The sequence below is a fragment of the Ixodes scapularis genome, unplaced genomic scaffold (assembly GCF_016920785.2).
Source record: "Ixodes scapularis isolate PalLabHiFi unplaced genomic scaffold, ASM1692078v2 PGA_scaffold10__122_contigs__length_95168666, whole genome shotgun sequence".
Lineage (NCBI taxonomy): Eukaryota > Metazoa > Arthropoda > Arachnida > Ixodida > Ixodidae > Ixodes > Ixodes scapularis.
Genome location: NW_024609836.1, coordinates 76,680,581 through 76,701,838, shown reverse-complemented (window position 1 = coordinate 76,701,838; position 21,258 = coordinate 76,680,581). Strand labels below are relative to the sequence as shown.

At 44.2% G+C, this 21,258-nt stretch overlaps 2 protein-coding genes across 3 annotated transcripts in view; one reads left to right on the top strand and one right to left on the bottom strand.

The window, feature by feature from the left end:
• Positions 1-5: 5 nt before the first annotated feature.
• On the bottom strand, positions 6-16,891 carry LOC8035078 (seipin). Of its 2 annotated transcripts, none has more exons than XM_029989862.4 (9): positions 16,518-16,891; positions 15,573-15,648; positions 15,398-15,473; positions 14,584-14,651; positions 12,451-12,585; positions 11,204-11,301; positions 8,772-8,950; positions 5,553-5,654; positions 6-2,222 (listed from the first exon to the last, which is right to left on the bottom strand). In XM_029989862.4, exons 1-9 carry the CDS (start codon positions 16,703-16,705, stop codon positions 2,125-2,127), a joined length of 1,020 nt encoding a protein of 339 aa, XP_029845722.1. In that variant the 5' UTR covers positions 16,706-16,891; the 3' UTR covers positions 6-2,124. The 2 variants fall into 2 exon arrangements, with proteins under 2 accessions (XP_029845722.1, XP_029845725.1); XM_029989865.4 differs by having other exon boundaries at positions 6-2,290; positions 16,518-16,889.
• LOC8035077 (poly(A) polymerase beta) overlaps positions 16,877-21,258 on the top strand; it is a 48,348-nt gene continuing 43,966 nt past the window's right edge. Inside the window, exon 1 of the mRNA XM_029989861.4 lies at positions 16,877-17,257. Within this exon, the coding sequence (XP_029845721.2) occupies positions 17,250-17,257 (8 nt within the window). The 5' untranslated portion in view covers positions 16,877-17,249. The remainder of the gene's footprint in view (positions 17,258-21,258) is intronic.

The window sequence follows — 21,258 nt, the reverse complement described above, 5'->3', positions numbered from 1 at the left end:
TAATGTAAAAAAAAAATACTTTATTGACAAGTCTCATTAATTAGCACAAACTCATCTTCAACTCTGACTAACGCATAGCTGATGAGGTCAAAACTCGCCAGTGTATAACGATGGTCTGTGCCAAAATATTGTGCACCGTCAGTAATACAGAGTTGCAAAAAGTTTGTAAATATGCTTGATAGTTGCCTTCATTTTTTGTACCTACCCGTATGCACACGTGCGATTATAGAGTACTAGCATCGCACTATCGAGGATGGTGCTCAGATTATCCCTAAACATTGCATCATACATTGACAAATGACAATCTGCGCCGCAAATATGAACCTACTCGTAGTAAATGGATTCACGGATAGATCGTAAAGTTACCGAATTGGTGCATTATTTTTTTTTAAGAAACCCATATTCAACACGCGTCACTATACTGCACTGGTTGTCGATAATTGCTAGTGTTGTTAAAATTTTCCCCATGCATAACATATCTAAATGTGTATAACAATCTCTGCTGTAAACATAGTAGATTGGACCCATACATTCGTTCACGCTATTCAATGTGTGAGAGTACTATACGTTTGGGAATGGTATTTATAACGTCGTCAAACACAGTGCTGTATAACGTGAAATCATATCTAACATACGACAGTACTATGTCAAGGGGAATACTCCCTAACATAGTAACGTCTCCAAACGCAATATTCTATAACACGAAACTATGACTCGTGCTCACACCGTAAATATACACTTCCCCATAGAAACGTTGCAAACAGCTACGTAAACTCTACAACGGAAAACATAACACACTAGAAACCTGGCATACATGTATGAACAGTCTTCGTATGAAATCTGGCACATGGCTGCACATTGCAACGAGTTCACACACAGTACTTGTGACTGTAGTCTACAACAAGATGAGAACGGCCGGGCGGTCTTTTGGTTGTCGCGCTTTCTAGCTTCGACGGCTCTTCGAGTGTGCACGTGCAGTCAATGCACGGCGGGAAGGCAAGAGTGCGTGCTGGAGGATCCGAAAGAGACGCCCCGTCGTTCTCATTTCTGTCAGCGACTATAATATTCTAGTTTAACGACTAGGACGCAGCAAGTGATGCAGCCGTTTTCGACTGGAATCGTAATAGCTGGATGGCATTAACGGTTCACGACCTCATTATAAACGGCTTTCCAAAGGAGTACCGCGGGCATAGTAAGCGAGAATCCTTCATTTGGAGTATGAACGGGGTTGACGATCGTCGGGCGAAGCTGATTTGTGCTTGAATCGAAGCGGAGGACGCCGTTATGTTCGAGACACCCTTTGCTGAATTGCCCAAGCACCGAGGAGAAGGCCATGAGCAGGAATGGTGTGCGGCAGGTCAAGAGTAGTGGGAGAAGCTAATCCCAGAAAGCCGTCCTCTTTCTTTACTTTAGGAGAGCGAATGCTAAAGAGGGCCTTCTCCTCCGCTGGTATTGCAACAGACTACAGTTACACGCGCGCTGCACGTGCCGGCACCTGCGGCAGTAACTGTTTTAAATTAGGAGCCTAGAAGGAATGGCACTTCGCATGTGCGTTCGTCGGCACCTTACTTTTAAATCTTTTATGCCGATAAAGAGGGTAAGTGTACCCGCGTTCCCGGCGTTCTCCGCGATGCTTGAGTGATTTGGCAAAGGATTCGTAGCGTGCCAAAACAGGATCAATATAATTGGGGAGACCGAAATCGCTAAATTTTTCCGCAGCCAAATTTGTGGCACAAATACACTGACGGCAGAGAGTTGGTCTGCCTTACGTGGCTCTCATTTATCCGATTAGCAAATTTGAGACAGCTGGCACTTTGCAGTTGGCTTTCTAATAAATCCAATTTTCATCCCCAGTTCTCCGATAAAAGTTTCCAAGCCCAATTTTTACGCACCTCCTTCTGGATTCGAGAAATATTTAAATACCCGAAAACTCTCAACCCCTGGTATAGACAATGTGTCATCTGCTTTTTTTTTTCTTTTTTTCTTATATTTGCAGACACACTAAGTGGACATTGGTAACAAACTATGCTTTTAGATTCGACGGCAAGGTATCAAAGCTCGCCGATTTCTCGAGTCGACGAGAATGCTAGAGCCCGTTGCGCGCTAGGGCTCCGCGGTCGTCTGCTAGGAGCTGGCCGTGGATTGGCTCGTGTCGGCGCTGGGCTCGGTCGGCTCCCACTGGAATTCGCTAGACGACGTCGTCTCGTTCAGCTCCTCGAGGTCTGGGAAAAAGGGCACGAGGAGACGTCGCGTCACGCGGGGATCCCGAGGTTTCTGATCGAAGCAATGTCTGCAACGAGATTTCGAAACAAAGAAACTCTGACTTTACGGGTGCAAAAACTGCGGAAGAATTCGACGCCGGCCGTCGTACCCTCCCCCCACTGTCTGCAGTGACGTAAGGAGTGTTTCTGAACTACTAGTGGGTCAGCCACCCACGTGATCTTAATTCATGATACAACCATTTATAGGATGTGGCATCCAAATGCAGGTTTGCACGTTTGCGTTTGAGCATGACCAAGTGTGTAGTGACCTATTGCGACTGCTCATGAAGAGACACGCTGGTATCATCCAGAGGTACCCTGGAGCACTTCCAATCCGCATGTATATTTTCTAATATCGTTACGCGTCGTGCTTTCGCTGCCGACTTGAGATAGTCCTCGCAACGTCGGAAGCGGCGGTTTCTCGTAAACGTCGTGTAGGTTTCGTCTCGCGCATACCGCAAAATTACGAAGATTGGAAGAGCTTTAAAGTTACCCGACAGATGGTGCAAGTGTGCAGGGCTTGTTCTCTCTATAAACTTGGGAGCGTGTTGGTTTTTGGACAAGGACGACAGAAAGAGTAACGCACTTAAAACGAAGGGATGACGGACACTTCTTTCAACTTGCAACAACAGATACAGTGAATCTCCTAGCGGAGTACTGTTGAACGCCTTCCTGCCCAGGAGGAAGAAAAAGAAAGTGATATAGTAAATACAGGACAAAAGAGGACAGAAAAAAAGTGATATAAAAAAAAATACATTATCTGATGGAAGATGAAATGCAGTTAGGCCAATTTTGGAGTAAGGAATACTATCTCATCCTTAGCTAAAATGATTGAAGGTGCCGAAATATTATTATTAACTGAATTCATGCTGAAGGATTGTATAATTTCTCTGCCAAACCTGTTACTGTGCCCTCCCACAATCCTCGTTTGCTGGAAACTCGGAACACGGCCACTGCATGTGCGGGAGTGAGTGACATGGGGTGAAAAGAGTCTGCTGAGGCTTTTGAAACTCCCACGGGGTGCTTGCGGAGTCTGTGGTTGATGCACCTGCCCGTTTGTCCTATGTATTGCTTACCACACCTAAAGGAACAGACTAAACCTTCTGCTCTCTGCAGGGGAGAAACTTATTGGCATGCTTGACTGTGCATTTTTAAAGCTTCTCGCTCGAGTTCACTTTTCGGCAAAGCTGCCTAAAACGCATTCGGCAAGAAAACGCCACATTGATGTTGCACCTGGGAGCAATGGCTTTTAGCTGAGGCACTGAATTATGAATGTATGGAACGATGGCAAAACAATCTTGCCTATTGCTTTTAGTTGCGTTCTGCCGGTGGCGGCCAAGAAGGAATCTCCGCAGGGTGGCTTTTAGAAGATCCGCTGCCTTGACAAGCCTCTGATGTTGTAAATGGAAGCTTCTTTCGAAAAGGAGAGGGCATGATTTTGTAAAAGAGGAGGAGAAAAGAGACTTACAATGCCAAGTGTAACCGTTTTAGAATAACGGGCACTTGTGAAGGGTAACACCAGCTTTTTTTGTTCTCTGTTGAAATTCCCAACACAGCCCTGATGAAACAAAGTGGAGGTGGATCTCTAGGCATTGTGAACCCTCCAGCGCCTTTGTGAAAGCGAGCCCTGACGAACAGGAAGTAAGGCTTCGACAATTCTCTCGGAGAAATCCGCGCTTTTCACTCCTGCACACGCAGTGTACTAGCTGTGTTAAGAGTTTCCACCAAACAAGGATTTTGGGAAAGCATCATAGCATCCTTCAGCATCAATTCAGTTAATAATAATATTTTGGCGCCTTCAATCATTTTAACTAAGGATGAGATAAAAATAATCCTTACTCCAGAATTGGCACAACTGCATTTCATCTTCCACCCAACAATGCAATTTTTTTTTTTCTGACACACTCTTTCTGTTTTTGTTTATCCTGTATTTACTTATACATCACTTTCTTTTTCTTCCTTTTGGGCAAGGGAGGGCTAAAAAAAACACGCCACCAGAATATTCACTGTATCCGTGTTGTTGCGAGTTAAAAGAGGAAGTGTCCGTCATCCCTTTGTCTTCAGTGTGTTATTTCTTTCGTGTCGTCCTCGTTCTCTCGTTGCGAATGGTCACGAGCGGTTGCAATGCATTCGGTTGCACCCAGACGCAAATACATGCAGCGGCCTCGAGAGGTCGGCTTGCAGCGGGTTACACATTTCAGCCAATACACGCACGCCAGGTGACGCCCACCATTGCCGACCTTCTCTCGTCTTGCCGAGACGCCGAGCCACCGAAAAAGGCGTCGACGAGCCTCGACAAGGGCCAATGCTAGGGAGAAAAACGCGGTAGAGTCTAGAATGTCAATAACCCGTCCTCTTGCGGTGACGACGCAGTGAAGTAAACGGAACGAGAGGAAACAAACCGAAGGTCGGTTTTGGCGGTGCCCCTGCGCGGCTTTTGCAGGGGCGTTTATGGAATGCAGGGCTTGGCTCGCTATCTTCGCGCTTCTTCCTTCGTCTGTCATTCTTTGGCGTTGTTGTCAGCCAATCTGAATCTCGTTGTTGGTAGCGGAGCGGTAATAAGATCCTCGATGCCCTTGTGGCTTAAACTGTCAGTGACCGCTATGCCCTGTCCTGCACATAAAACTGCATACATAGTTCAACGAAGTTCGACTTATGGACAGTGTTGCCGGGCTTCTACACAAAGATTTTAAAAAGAAACAAATAATTTAGAAAGCATTTTATTTTATAATTTATCAAATGATTACCGATGTTTACATGCTATAAAAGCAAAAATAGGTATTCTCTTAACGCTTTCTTTAGTCAGGAATGTGAACCAGCGATGCAATACATCCAACAAATGTTGCCTTTTTCCTCCACCAGATGGAGTCTGTTCATTTTTATATTTTCGTGCATGCGCAAAGAAGTCTAGCTTCAGGCGAATTTTTGTCGAACATCACGTCTGAAGTTTGAATAGGTGGAACTCGAACCTGGGCAGGTCCTCCATGACATCCCTAGTTGGAGTTAGAGTTAGTTAAAATTAGTGGAGTTAGTGGTGCTAACTCTACTGAACCAAAAGTGACGATTTTTGTGGCTTCACTTAATCTGAAAACCTAGCCTAAAAACGTTTGTTGTTACAAACAAAGCTGCAAGTTTTGCTTGAAATACAAATACCTACTACAAGGTTTGTTTGGCAAACAAACACGGACACAAAAAAGCTCTGTTTGGAGCACGTCCAGCTTAGAAGCCGCCGCTAAACTGGCCAAAACGCTGTGGCCGTCATGGCGCATGGTTCGAACGACGACAACGTACCTCGCTGCCGCCTTCTCCTGACAACGGCTTCTTGGGCCTCAATGGTCTCCTTCACCAAGTCTGGCTGCTCCTCGTCTTCCAGGCTCTCTCCCGAGACAGAAACTGCGTAATTGCATGCTTCAGCAGTTGCGGTGCCCTTTGCCCGTTTGCAATAGGCCTATTGTTATATTACCCAAGCATCAAGGAGAATGCAGGGATTAGTGTTCCACGTGCCGCACATGCTGGCGTCAGCAGTGGCAACTTTTCTAAAGCAAATACGTAAAACAAATGACATCTTGCACGCGCGTTCGTCAACGCTTTCTGGGAAAAATATTTGCTATATCATCATCTTCCTCTTAATCGGTGGCAACGTTACTAGAACACTCAGTTGGGAAACTCGCCGTTGAAACCTGAGCCGCTGGCATCCACCGAGACCGAGCTAAATACGGCAACAGCGCCACTCTTTATCATTTGTCTGTACTGTGGTCACCTTGAGGTTTTACAAAGCATGTTTTTGTGTAAAAACAAACGGAAAAGACTTTTTGTATGAAATTTTTTAGAGTTCAGTACGAAATGAAGGGCGCGTGATGTTTTTTATAATCTTTAGTTTGCAAGGTTTTGCGGCACAATTAATATTGTTTTTATACAACCATGCCTCAGCGGTCCTTTCAGGTAGCGCGTCCCGACCTAGGTGCATTTTAACTTCGGTAGAATTTCGCGGCGCGTCCGCTGGGGAGACGGGGGTGGCACCCCTGTAACCTTTTCCGCTGTATCTGTTTCGGCGCCTAAAGGGCCGATTAAAGCCAAAATAGAAGCAACGTGCAGTTCCTCGAGTGGCCCCTGAGGGAGAAATGGCGACGTTGTGTTCGCCATTAGCTTGGTTCTGGTGGACAGATTGGGGCCACTTTTTCAGAGCAGTCTCTATGGCAGTTTCCCAACTGAGTGGTTCTAGTAACGTTGATAGGTGGCTTACATGTACCGCAACAATGTATTGTAAACATACTTCAGCTTTGCTTTGCTATGCCCGTATCATTAGTCTTTATTTGAGTTTACTATATAGAAGTTTTGCTATATTTGAGGCAACTTTATTGGCAATGCTGCAGCGTTACACTCCACTCAATGCGGAGAGCGAGTCGTCTGCTTCTTGCACAGGACTTGCGAAGACACCAGAATGATGCCGAACTTTGATTGGCTTTGATTGAAAGGAGTGTAGATCTCAATGCTAGATGCCTTGAGGTCTACCCACTATTTTTTTTCAATCAGCCAATAAGAGCTCGGCGTTCTGACACCATTACAACACAATCCCTGTGCAAGAAAAGAAGCAGACGAACTTGCGCTCCGCATAATACAGGCGGTGGTTTACAGAATGTGAAAAGGTATTGTGAATGATCAATTGCCAGTGCTATGAGTGCACAGTGTAACACACTTATGTGAGGCGCCAACCTAGGCAGTATGTTTGGTGTAGGACACCAAAGCGTACAAGGAAGACGTTAACTTATGTCAAAGTCACGTTTGCACTAACCGTGTCGTGCGGGCTTGTGGTTTAACAAACTTAGTCCTTCCCTATGCGCCTGTGCATGATTTCACGCTAATGTTACAACACATTTTTTCGTATCCCACTATGTTTATAGCTACACCTTCTGTTAACCTTGAAGAGGCCCTAGTACTTTCATGTTTTAGTTATTTTTCCAGTTTATTTTTTACTCCCATGCTCCAATTAAGTTTTACTGTGTGTGTATGAGTAGTACAGATTAGGGCCCGTAAATAAGCTAGGATTCAGACAAATGACACTTTTGCCATCCTGGTTAACTTAAAAATGTGGGAAAAACTTTGCCGTCCTCCAGAAACGTTAAAACGCTCTGAAACAGGGTAAGACGACATAGCCCGACCTTCCTAACACTGTTTCTAAGGCTTACGAAGTCGGATCCTCGAATTGTGACAATTAACCTTTTTCCATACTACCGCATTTACCCACATAATGAACACCCCCCCCCCAATGAATACCAATATTTGGACATTTTTTTTCCCCTCGCGTAATGAACGTACCTCCAATCTTTGGCTCTGCGAGTCTCAAATTGCGTCCAACCTAGCTAGCCACCAAGCCCACCAAGCCAATTTTCTTTCATTGCCAAGTGGTCAGGACAAGTCAAGCCAAGCCAAGCCACTCTCATAATGGCTGCAAGTGCGTAGTTGCGAAAGTGATCAACTGTGAAACCAAGCGGAGCACACACTTGACGAAGCTTGGGTCGAGTAATTGGCCAGCCCCAGACATTCTTCGCCTATCGGAAGCATTGACATCAACGAACATGCGGTCGTCTGTGGTCCGCTTTCGGGCAGTGAAATTGTAAACATGGTTAGACCTAAGAATGGTTGCGTTGCTTTCCGTACTGAGTGAGCTTTGTAGGGCGCTTTTCCTTCAGCAAAAGGCACGCCAAAAGCACCCTAGAAAGGTTCGCAATTTAAAAAGCATGGTTACTCTGGCGCGCCCCCAACCAGCCGTGGGTGCGCCAGAGTAAGTGAAGACGTGCCACAGTACCTTGCCTTGCCATACTGGCACCTAATATGACATTTGCACGAAGTGTGTAAATGCAAAAATTTTACCCCGCGTAACGAATGCACCCCCCAAATATCTGTCAATTTTTCAGAGAAAAAGTGTGTTCATTATGCGAGTAATTACTGTATATGGCAATTTCTCTACTATTCTCACCTTCAAAAAATATCACCATTATACCAGAAGTATTTTCTGAGGTTGCTGCCATTGTAATCGTTACGAAAGCGTTAAATGTCATACAAAGAATATTTTCTTTTCGAGACATGCTAAGTTAGATTAATTTCTGAGTGAATTGAGCAACGGGAATGACATGATCGCTCTCTTGTTCTATTAAAATATGTCAGCACGTTGGCGGGACGGTGCCATTCCAACTTTTGTTATCATAACAGGTAGGGGCCCAAAGTTAACACACAACACACACAACACAACACACACAAGTTAACAAGTTAACAAACCAAAGTTAAAGATGTCACTGACAAAACGGTGAGTTTATAATAAGTTCCTTCTTTATAAAATCTTTCAACTGCCCCGATCCCCTTCCCATCCACCTTATGTTGACCCTCGACTCTTCAGAATGTGGGCTATCTGGCCCCCACACTCAAATGAGTTTGAGATCCCTGCTCTAGAGGTTGTACCGTACTTAAAAAAAGCGCAGCTCGAGCCGTAACCGGCTTGGCCGTCGCACCGACCGTTCTCGTCCTCCGTCCGAGCGCTGGAACCGCTCCGCCTCCTGGAAAGGCGCCTCCGCCTTCGCGGCTTTGCGGGCGCCAGCCGGTGCCAGGAGAGCAGCGCCACCAGCGCCACGAAGAAGAAGTTGGTAGAGATGCCGATGATGGCCGAGCAGAGCGGCCAGTTGTATAGCAGGTACCTGCATCGTACGTAGCTTTCATTTGTTCAAACTGCAAAAAGTCGTGAAGTTTGTTTGAATTATCGGAAATTCATGTAAATTCGATGCAATTCAAACTCGAGGGGAACCGAAAATTTGTTTGAATAAAGCAAAGTTTGAATTACCGAAAGTTTCCTCCCATAGAGATGCATAGGATGGGGCCTGCATGTTAGTTTGAATTATCCACAAGCTTGAATTAAAAGGGTTTGAATTAACGAAATTCGACTCATGAATGGCTACACATACAATGCAGAAATTTTATGATTTCCTCTACACAGGATTATAAGCAGGTATACCAAACACGAAACACTGATGAAATGTATCACATAGCATTATTCATCCCTTAAAAATGTTGCCTATTGTGGACTGTTTAGACAGCACGTAATATTTCAAAACAAAATTAAGTTTGTTCATCCGGGAACAAAAGTTGTCTACTGTGAACCATTAGCCCCTTTGAGCGCGCTTCTTATCAAGCATTGATGCACTGCGGAGAAGCAACACCTGCAGAAGCGAGCTCCATAACTGTTGCTTCTCCGCAGTGCACCCGTGCTTGGTAAGAAGCATGCTCGACGGGGCCGTGAGGACAAAAAGTAAGAATTACAAGAAAAAGCCACTTGAATTAAGCGGCTTATATATACATTAACAATATAGTGGGACAATTAAAATTTTAAAATTTGTTTGAATTATATGAAATATACAAGTTTAAGTTATTACGCATTAAAAGTCAGCAATGCGGCTCTCATTGGAAGCCGCTTGGAGACGAGAAACGGACGTTGTCCCCACAGCATTTAAAGGGGTCATGAAACGCTTTTCCAACTTTTTCCTGTTTAGCTTTCCTCCTCAACTCATAAATCACGCATTCCACCAAACAGTTCAAGAAGACAAAAAGAGGGGAGGCCCCTCTTGCTCGGAATCTGGTTTATGTACCCGGACAGAGCCATTGTCCCCCTAGAAGATTAGCCCGTCGCTCAAAATTCAGACAAAAGTTGCTTTCCGATACCCGTTCACCCCGGAGCTGACAGTGCTGTGGAAGCTACGTGCTCGTTGGGCCAGCCCCACTTGCCACATGATCACGCTCCTCCGCGCATACCCACACGCAGAGATTGAGGTCAGGTGATAAAGGGAGGCGGCTGATTGGTTCGGCAAGCGCGTAGCTTCCACCACAATGTCAGCTTAGGGTTGAAGGGACTAAGTGAGGTCCGGTTTTGTGTGACGTCAGTTTGGACCCGATGACGCGCTTTTGGGACCGCGGATGTATCACAGTGACAAGGCAGAGAGCTTACGAAGGGGAGGAGGTACGAAATAGTCCGCTGTGTTTTCAAATTTTCGCGCTGAAAGTCAGGCTTTTGTCTTTCTACTTTTTTTCTTTTGGCCCACTGAACGATGTGCTATTAGTAAGATCCCAATCGAAAATGATTTGTCCCAACCCAAAATCCGTTTCATGGGCCCTTTAACAAAAATGTTGCCATTCTGACAATGACGGCAGGGATTTATGCAAATTTGACAGCTCTTGTGACCACAAAATCAATAGAACATGTAGGAAGTATGATATGTCCTGGAAGAGTGCCTCGTCTTACACATGCGTGCTGTCTAACTTTATATTTGTCCCCTTCAGCTAAAGGTTTCTGTCAATAATCATACATTGTCCATAGGTCTGAGCTAAATAAGTCGTCAAATACAGAAATCCTCCTAAAAAAAATTTTTTTAAAGGTTTTATTTAGAAGCTCCAAAAAACCCGTAACCCACCCACAGAGAAAACACTTCCTAGGGTAAAGCCAGCTTTGCCTACAAAAATTTTCACTTCAGGACCTTTGCTATAGGAGCACGCCATGTAGTACTGGTTACAGAACATTTATAACATAAACAAGCTTTACTATTCTCCCAAATACTAAAGATTATACGGTAACTTGGCCCGTTAATTAATTGTTGGCGCATGCAGCAAAGGGTGCCGATAAACCGGCAAATAAATTAGGGATCTGACACACGTGCTAGGAAATAGCAAGAAAAAAAATCCTTTTTTGATCTTGTTGAGATCAAACAAGCATGGCGACGCCTCACCGCCGGTGAAAGTTCCACCTTTGGTTCACACTATGCATGCATCAAATTACAGTTAGCAATCTTTCTTTTTTTTCTTCAATCCTTAGTATTAAATTTGGCAGCAAATAAATTCCAAGGCCCAGCCTTAACTGTGATATGGTTCTGGACTCGGCACTAAGTTACCGAAAACACTCTCACCTGAGACCCGTGAAGTCGGCATAAATCTTGAGCGTGGCGGTGTACACTTCTATGAACTTGTTTCTGATGACAATGCTTGCTTGAGTGGCCGGCCTCTCCTGAAACAAAAGTAAAAGGGTGGACTTGTCACACTGCAATCGTCACCTCACAAGCCTGGGGCTTTTTGCCCTTCCCGTCTTACTGCAGATGCTCACGCTGCTAGCACATCATAAAAAAAAAGAGTCCGCAGACACTTTTGCAGACACGACTGTGGTTTTAGAAACCTCTCTATGTGCGCCTTAGGTGGCAATGTACCATCTCTAACTGCACACAGTTCTATAGAGGAGTCAGAGGCACTCTTTACTAAGGTGTCACGAGCACTAGAAAAATATTGCTAAAAACGGAAGGGGAGACTCTAGTCGTAAAAGTATTAAGCATCCTCGCCAGAAATGCCGCTAGCGTGCCTTCCAGATGTAGCATTAATCTTTTGCGGGTCGGCTACGCTTCAGTCGTGACAGGCTTGGGAAACTAGCTGTGCAAATAAAAAAAGTGTTCCCACCACATTTTTAAACAATAAAATGTCACTTAACGCAGAAAGTGAAGGTGGAAGGGCGAGATGGTTAAGAACCTGAGACAAGGAAGAATATAGAACTGCAAGGCAAATCGCTAGGCAATTACGTAACTTCCCCATTAACCAATCGACGTCGAACACCTCACTTCTCCTCTCCCACCCGTCAACCAATCAGTGTCGACCCTTGCAGCCACACTTTTATCCAGGCTTCACCTTGAGCTTCATGAAATGCCAAATACCAAGTTAAGGGATGTTTCTCATTAATAATGGACACCACAATACAAAATCACAACATTTCATAGAGAGAGATATATGGTCCCTCATATGTGTGTTTGAGCAATTCATTTTAAATTCTAGACCACCCCTAAAAATCGGCATGCTGCTGTGGCAAACCACTGTGCTCCGTTCACCTTTAGGTTGAGATTGCAGCCTATGCCACAAGCACAAGAGCTTGAAGTCGCTGCTTTGAAGCGTTCTTCCACAGAACGAGCACTCGCGCCAGAAATGCACGTCTCAAAGCCAAGAGCGCGGGCTAGCTCACGTTTGTAGCTTCGGCTAAAGTCTCAGCGTAAGGGTAAACAGAGTATAGCGGTGAGAGTTAATGGATGGATGGATGGCAGTGTCCAAACCCTTAGTATCCAATGGTAGCTTGTAGAACCAAGAATGGGCACGCGAACTACTCGTAGCCGTCACTCACATAGTCCTCCTCGTATCTGTCGAACAACAGGACTGATACGATCTGCTTCTCCTCGGCCGACCCGAACATCAGCATTGGGATGTAGGTGAGTGTCGAGAAGAGACGCACCATGGCCGACTTGTAGCGAAGAACACCCTGCACGCGCCAACGTAACACATTTGGCGCAATCTCACACCTGCCGCACGAGGTTTAGGAGATCCAAACTTTAATTGCTACGCTGGAAACAAAAGAATGACAAGGACTTTTTGGATGTGACGAGGGCATGTCGACAGTTCCTAGTGGCCATTGCTCTGCACCATCGTCTGTTGCAGGGTTAGAACAGCAGGACAAACTCTTTGCAGCAAGGGCTTCACTCTTTCCACTTTGACAGAGCGAACAATGGAGAAAAGGAGAGTGGAGAGGAGAAGACCGCCAATTAAGGCGAGCAGAAAGCTTTGCGGGAAGAGCTTGTCCTGCTATTCTATACCTGCAACAGACATGGTCGAGCATTGGATAGGGTTCACATTGTGTCATTGGGCATGGCAATAACTCAATCTATGCACACTAAGCGTCAAAAAAAAGAAACAATACTACAATTGTCTGCAGCTCTTTGCCTATTAAAAATGTTATCAAAAAAGCTCCAACGCACCCCATTCTCTTAAAAAATAAAAAATAAATAAATGCGGCCTCTCACAAATTTTTACTATATGTTTTTAGCAACGGAATGGTTTGCACGGCATCGTAATTATTGGCTTTTTGGGATGCTCGGAGAGTGTGGATCGAGTCATCCCCACAAAATGCCAGACTCAAAAGCTTCTTAAGTGCCTCTTTAATCTTCTCTCTCTCTCTTGCAGAGAGACAGTTTTCCTGGACATCTTTCGACGCTGCCTCGACAACAAAATGATACCTCAAGAATCAAAACTGCAACTTTCTGAAGCAACTCGCCCATCTTCGAGGCACACTGACGTAAGCATACTTTCACACATGCTCCACACCGTGCACACATGCTATACCGCGACACATCTCTAGTATTGCATTTCAGTAAATCAAGTTAACGACGTCCACTGCTAAAAGCTGGTTCAGAGTGCGCTACAACCAACTTTTTAATCATTTTGCGATTGCTTACAATTGACTGTGCTACTGAGCAGCAGTCACGAGAGGCTTAAAAACCGGTTGTAGCGCACTCGGCTGCAACCAAACACAAGTGTGTGAACCAGCCTTGACACTCAAGGTACCTAACTATAATAGAACAATTAAAGATGAAAATGTGAATCACAGTTCCCTCAGTCTTTTCCAACAAGCATTTTACTTTTGAATCGAGCGATGGCCTTTGTGCTTTGCGTGCTCCAATTACCTGCTGCGACTTCGTAGAAACCCTTCACCTATTTTTTCCGCTCAATAAAGGGACACTGAACTGGCAAAAACTGAGACTTTGTGTTGTGCCGTCCTTCCCTTCCCCCTGTCTCGGGGTTTTGTCTAAAATGAAAAACCTCTCTTTGTTCAGTGCTAGGATAGGACATGCTTGTCATACAATAAACTTATCCACTCCCAAAAACGTGTTTGCACGGTATTTACGTCACGAGAAACATTCACAGTTGGGAGCTGTCCCAGAGTCTTGGCATGTTGTCTCGGAATAGAAGCACATCAACACTCAAAGTAAGTCTCGCAACTTAAATTTTGTGAAAAAAAAAAGACAGTTTTTTTTTTGTGGGAAAAGTGTTTCTCGCCACATACATGTCTTCTCCAAACACAAAACAAAAAACATTTTTTTTTTTTTTTTAATACCGGGCAAGCATTTACTTAAAGTTTGGAGTTGATCGTAAGAAAATGGGTCATTAATTTTACATATAAATGTACTGTGCATATTTTCTCAGATCTTACAAATTTGGGAACGGGCGCTTCGTGTGGAATGGGCGGATGTGCAGCATTTTACGGCAGTGTTTTTCCGAGGTCCCCAAAGAAGATTTCACTTCAAGACGTTTTCGACTGCTTGTACTTCCTCTTGGCATCTTTCGTAAGACGTTCTGTTTCTCGCACGTTTCTTGAGGAGTTCCAAATCCGGCTATCAGGAGAGATAGCATTGTCTCGTCCGCAAGAGCGCACTCTGAGAATTAACAAAAAAACTAAACGAGAAGAGCGGGCCGCTCGGCTTACCGATCTCAGCGAGGACCTCACGACCTCCCCGGTCTCGGTAATCATGTCTATCTTGACCGTAAACATGCCTGTGGGGGGAAGCAAAGGGTGCAACACTTAAAACACCACGAAGACATCCATTTGCAGGAGTTACGAATGGACACACAAAACACAGTCAGCAGAATGTCTCAAGCGATCCAGTCAGATAATGTTGAATTATATGTTTTTGTTTTTAAACTCGTTATTAAGATAATACTGGAGTCGTAGGGGTTTACGGTTGTTGATGTCTTGTGATGCGAGTTTAGAGCTATTTGCACACCGCTATGCAATACATAAATCATACATAAATAAAGTGTACACATTGCAGAGATTGTGCTGCTGTGAGAATTTCAGCCCATAAAGGCGCCTGAGTTAGGCATTAGAGGCGTTAGGTAACAGACACCATATTAATTTACCAGACACTACATTCCATTTACAATCAGATGAGTTAGGAGATGCTATTTTTGAACAACTTAATGACTAAGACCTTATTCGTATGCCACCGAGTGACTTAGCAGATGTTGTTTATCTGCGGCCTTATTGGTAGTAGGCACTATTCGTCTGCTACCTAATCAGTGTCAGATGGAATGTGTACGATGGTTCCTCACAGAAAGTTGAAGACATCATATAATTTTTACTCAGAAAATTCTATAGACTCAGACTTTCCTAACTTATTATGCATTGCCATTAAATGTGACATTTGGGCTGTGTTTCAGCTTTCTGTGATGTGTACTTCAAGGATGCTTGCCAAGAAGACCCATACAACTTTGCGCGAGAGAGCCTGAACTTTTCTCACCTATCCTCTGGTTTGCATCAGATTCAGGCATCTCTAGATCGAGGTAGATTTTGTAGCGCTGTCCTCTTGCCAGGTACTGTGCGATGGGAGAATGATTTCGGCAATGAGATACTGTCATCTTTGTCTCCCAGAGATTAGATTAAATCTTCTACTGAAGAAGCTGATAAAGGCGCACCTCCCCATATCCGGGCCTGACCACAGTCACATTGGCCACCGGGTAGTCACAAAAGCCTTCTGGACAACTTCTCGACCTGAGGAAAGATGACATTGTTGTCATAACAGTGCAATTAAAAATGTTATCAAGCAGACACGTGCTGTATTTCCTTTTGACAGATATACAATAGAATTTATTATTATGGGTAAGAAAATGTAAACACATATATTTTATGCTAATCATGTTGTTTCACACCCGAGACTGTGTGTGTCTGTTCCTTCGACTAAAATATTTTTTTCCTTTTCTGCACCACAGTTTCAGGTGTTACGCAACATGATTACAACCAGCTCGCCTGCACACTTACGGCCTTTTCGCTAATATTTTATGCGCCTCATTTCTTCAAGGGTGTTTGGAAAATGTCCAGCTGAAATGGCGAGGACATATAAAACCATTTATAAGAAATTAAAAAAAAAAAAAAGTTAGTTTAGCAGCAACTGCAGACCACTGTGATGTAGTATATGGAATAATTTTGAATGACAGACTTTTGCTCACAATATACACTTTAAAAATAAACACACACGCACGCACAATGTTTATTATGTAGCTTCCTTCTGAAATCGACATAATATTCTTGTTTAGAATCATGTTTAACTACCCATAGTATAAAGAACTTAGAAAGAAAACTTTAGAATTGTTTTTTTTTTTTTACTTTTAATTTTTGCAAGTTCCTCTACAAACCAATTCGTACAACTGTGAAGTGGTGCTTTCTTTTAGCGCGACAGCACCAAAAATTAAGCAGTATAACCAGTATAACTGCGCTGTTATCTGTATGATAGGAGCAACAAGTACAGAGAAAAACGCAAGACATGAGATCGGCCAGTCACAAGCCAAAACAAACGTTGAAATGATTCACTGGCCTTTGAATCCCGATAAAGAGCAAAGTGCGCAGACCTAGGAAGTACTCACTCGAAGTGCAGATGCACTGGAAAGAGGTGAGAGGACTTTGGGATGTAACTCCAATAGAACATCCCGTACAGAAGTATGGACGACCATGTTATGACGGAAAACACGACCGCAAGGAAAAACGTCCGAGCTACCAGTTGCTTGATGGCGGCGACCACGGTGCACGGTAATCTCAGGAGCGTCCAAATCATTCTGTCAGCTCGGCACAAAACTTCCAAGAAAGTTGCAGACGTGCAAACTTGTATCCATCGTCGACTCTCGCTGATAGAGAGCTCGTTCCCGTGGCTGTGATTAGAACGGTGGCGGAATCAGCTGACGAGTTAAAGGACCTTCTCTTCTTGCTGCACGAACCGCAACGCGGAATGTATCCGGCGGGGTATGCGCACACTACCACTTATGAAGCGTAATTTGTTTGAAAGTCGGATTTATCGATTATACACACAATTATTTAAATTTTATAACGAGTAAATCAACAAGTCAAGTTTTTTAACAAATCTGAAAATTCAAATTAACTTCACATTTGTAAGATTTTCTGGCGGTGGAAACGTGCGAACGGCGGATCGGCCTCAACTTCCGTTCCAACGTCGCTTCCTTGCGAAAGTTGAGCAGCAGACGGCCCCGACAAGAATTTTTTTGCCTGGTAAAGTGTTTAGCCGTCAATTTCTCACCCATGAAGTCGGTCCGGACGGCTGAAAAGGATCACACAACGCCGCCTTTGTGCTCGTGAGGCAGAGGATGTCGAGGTGAGGCTCGAAAACATCGTTTCTCCGACCATCCAACGCGCTGGACCTGTGGACGCCGCGGTTAGGCTTAGCCGATGAACAAAAACATCGTTGCGTATTTGACAAAGCAGACGTCTACAAACCGCGGGTCCGTCTTTAGAACGTGCCGGATGGTCCGTTTTCCTCAGCTACAGAACACAACACGGTGTGGGAACGCTGTGTTTTTACAAAGAACGGCGAACAGGGCTTCCGCGGCGGAACACATAAATAGGCTTACCGTTTTCTCAGCTCTCCGAAGCGTTTGCTGCAACAACTTGGGACACTGGGAGCTGGGGTCGTTGTCATGAACTCGCTACTGCATCGTGTAGATGCCGATTTTCAAAGTAGTGTCGGGGGTCTACAAACGTGTACGAGATGCTTGTCTGCAGCGCGAAAAAGACGGTCGTACTCTAGAGTTAGTCGTGGATCAGTCAGCGTTGAAACAACTAAGTACCCTGAGATATTTCGGTTTGGCCGGTGTACGCCAATTTTTCGTGGCTCGTACACGACCCCGCAGAGTGTATTTGGCCCGCAAAATTTCGGATGATGATTGGTGGTATCGTTCCAAGTTCGCTCTCAATTTTTCCAGTGCACGTTTGAAGTATTGGCGTGTTTCCCTTGTCGAGGTATGAAAGCCCAGCTTAAACAGCAAATGCACAAATTTAGGATGCTGCCGTCCCCAGCATGTTTTATGTATCCTCATTTTTTTGTTGTCAATAAGCGTCCATGTTGTATGAGCTCGTGTTTCATACTTGGAAAAGTATGCATGAACGCATGCCACCCTGCCATTGACGAGACTTTTAACTCTTTACCTACCATAAGGAAAAGCAGTTGACAAACAATAAACACACCACATCTTTTTTTTTTTTTTTTCTTTCTTCATTAACATATGGTGCGTTACAACATATCAACACTCTCCTTATGAGCTGATTTTTAAAATAAAACAAAAGTTAAAATAATTTATTAAGTTTTGCAAACTTAGTAAATTAGTTACTGAACTTGAAATTTATGCAAAATAAATTGGAAAGCTGAAACACAAATTTTGAAAATGCTGCACACACAAGGGTTATGCTATAACTACATTTATCACTTCTTAAAGCACACTAGCTGATGCTGTATGTTCTTGGTGTACCAGGGAGCTAGCTCCTGTGATGCCCGTGCCATTCAGAGAAGCAGTTGCTTCTTTTTACTCTTTGGTATCACCTAGAACCACTAAATAGGCTACGTTAGAGCCACTAAATAAAGCTACGCTAAAGGTCTATTCACATGACGCATCTTGTGCCGTGAAGCTAGGTTTCGGAAAACAGATGCCCCGTGTGAATGCGACCGAGAAAGTGGCACGCCTTCGAACAAGGTTGCACATGCTCCTCGCTTCTGGAGCGAGATTTTGCTGAAACCTCACCGAGGCCTATCAATCACCCAAAGGAGAAGAAACGTTGAAGCTTCCGATGGTCCGTTTGATGTCGCTATGACGTCTGACCTTTGAGGTGGAGTGGGCTTTTGGAGGATGTTTTTTTTTTTGGCCGATCCCGTATCCGAGCCAAAGTCGAAAAGAAAAAAAAACAAAAATTGTGGCGTCGAGAGAGGCAGAGAAGCTGTACGTACGGACGATACCGGTTAGCAGTACAGGTTGGTGCAGTTGGTGGTGGAGTGCAGATTTCTCAATGAGCGCAGCACTGCATATAAACATGATGACTGAGTATACTTGCTCTTTTAGTGGTGCAAAAATGTCCGAAATACTTGGAGATTGTCTGCCTGTTCTTTGACATTCGTGGTCTTTCCCTGGTTTGGCAGCCCTAGTAGAAAGAGTGAGCCAAATCCGGCAAAGTTTATCGAGTGGTATTAAGAAAACAGACAGTCTTTTCACACTGCATACTTCTTATCATTTTGATGCAAAACACTTGATATTCTTGTTGCAGATGACAAGGTTTTTGAAATTCTCGTGAGTCAGTACGTCACAGGTTTTGCGCGTCAAACTCTGTGTGAACGGGCCAATTTCGCAAAATATCGGTTTTACTAAACTATTGCGTGTTGAAAAAATGCATAGGGTAAATAAACCTTTAAGAGTGCCAGCACTTTGCTCTCGGGTGGGCACAGCCATTTCGGTGCTTTGTGCAGGGCAGGCACGATTGGCAATGGTCGCAATTAGAAAATGCAACTTCCAGAGCTTTGGATACAACGTCGAGAAGCTCAGGCGACATTGTTTTCCTCTTTGGCGGACTGTTCCAAAATTTCTAGATACAGGAAATCGTTTCTCGCGATTTCAGATAAAGCTTTGGACGACTGGCAACGTGATTTTAAGCACAAAATCCTGGTGACATTCCACACCGCTTGGTGATAGTTACAATATCGCAAAGGGGGAAGCCAATTGGCTTAGAAGGGTGAGGGAAGGAATCATACTTTTGGCTTTTAGTTTCTAAGCTAGGTGGCGTAAGCTGCTGCCCGTTATAAAAGGTACAGTCGTTAACATCCTTCGATCCATCCGTGGCTCTGGTTCGACTCGAGATGTGTATTCAGTAAATGAGCTAAACCTGTGAGGAAAACATGCTTTGCCGTCCAAGCTTCTTTGTTCTTCGCGCTCGAAAGTCCAGGATGCATTTTCGGCGCTATCTAGGCTTCGAGTGCTCGTCCGCAAGGTGAAGGCTATCTGTGCATCCCCGTGCAAGGTGCAAGTGGACAGGCCTTGTACAAACAAGAAAACAACCGGCGTTCTGAGCACTGCGAATTTTCGAGTCGACAGTACTCGAGGACAGAGACACATCGTGGATTTCATGCAACCTTTGACGCTCATACGGCTCAAATGAATGTAGACTCTCTTGGTTTGTCGGCAAGAGGAAATGTGGGATCGTCTGCTAACTTGGTGAAAACATTATGGAAGATAGGATAACAGACCCTTTTCAGACGTCCATCGAGCAACATTGATAGTCGCCTTTCTTGGGAGGAGATGTACCCAATGATTGGAAACCAAGTAAAATGAGACTAATATATAAAGGCAAAGGAAACGAAGACAGTACTGAGTCATATCGTCCGATAACGATAACTTCAGTTCTGTACAGATTAGCTATGCAGATAGTAAGGCATAGAATGGAGGAAGGGCAAAAGATATTCAAATACTGGGTGAGCTCCAAAATAGATTCCGAAGAGATAGAAGACTGGAAGATAACTTAATCGTCACCACTCAATGGCTAGAAATAACAATGAAGAACCAAACTCCTTTATGGTTAGCTTTTTTGGACATAAAGGGAGCGTTCAATAATGTTAGCCAGGAAAAACTCTGGGGTCAGCTGAAGGAGTACAGTTTAGATGCAAATTTGGTTAGGTTTCTTCAGCAGATGTACACAGACAATAAGGTAGTTATAACATGGGAAGCAAAAACTACACAGCCCGCAGCAATAAAAAGAGGACTCGGGCAGGGCTGTCCACTGTCACCGTTGATCTTAATGATATATATCAGTTAAATGGAAAAGAAATTAGAGCAGAGCAACTTAGGCTTTGATGCGAGTTATATGGAAGGAGGGAGAAATGTAATATAGGTAATACCAGGACTGTTGTACGGGGATGAATAGTACGCATGGCAGATAACCAGCATACATTACAGGAACTAGCTGGAATATGTGGAGAGAAAGGGAACACCTTGGGCATGAGTTTTAGTAGTGACAAGTCTGGAGTAATGGTATTTAAAGACAAAAAGAGAAAAATACCAATATCTGGGAGCCTGGCTCAATGAGGGAAGAAAATATCTAGAGGAAGATGAGGAGATTATAATTAAAAAAGGAAAAAAATAATTAATCTATTACGATGCTCAAGGCACTATGGAACTATAACAGATATGAAGTGGTCAGATGTATATAGAAAGGAGTGATGGTACCAGGACTGTCTTTTGGCATTGGGGGCACTGTGCATGAAATCAGAGGTTCAGTCAGGAGTAGAAATTTGACAAAGAAGCGTAGGCAGATTGGCATGGGAGCACATGGAAAAACACC

Excerpts from the sequence above, each read along its gene's own strand:
- LOC8035078 (XM_029989862.4), bottom strand. The coding sequence starts at position 16,705 with ATGATTTGGACGCTCCTGAGATTACCGTGCACCGTGGTCGCCGCCATC. Across the intron at positions 14,652-15,397 it reads TGATGCAAACCAGAGGATAG|GCATGTTTACGGTCAAGATA; the intron begins GTGAGAAAAGTT and ends TTCCCCCCACAG. Across the intron at positions 2,223-5,552 it reads CAGGAGAAGGCGGCAGCGAG|ACCTCGAGGAGCTGAACGAG; the intron begins GTACGTTGTCGT and ends CCTTTTTCCCAG.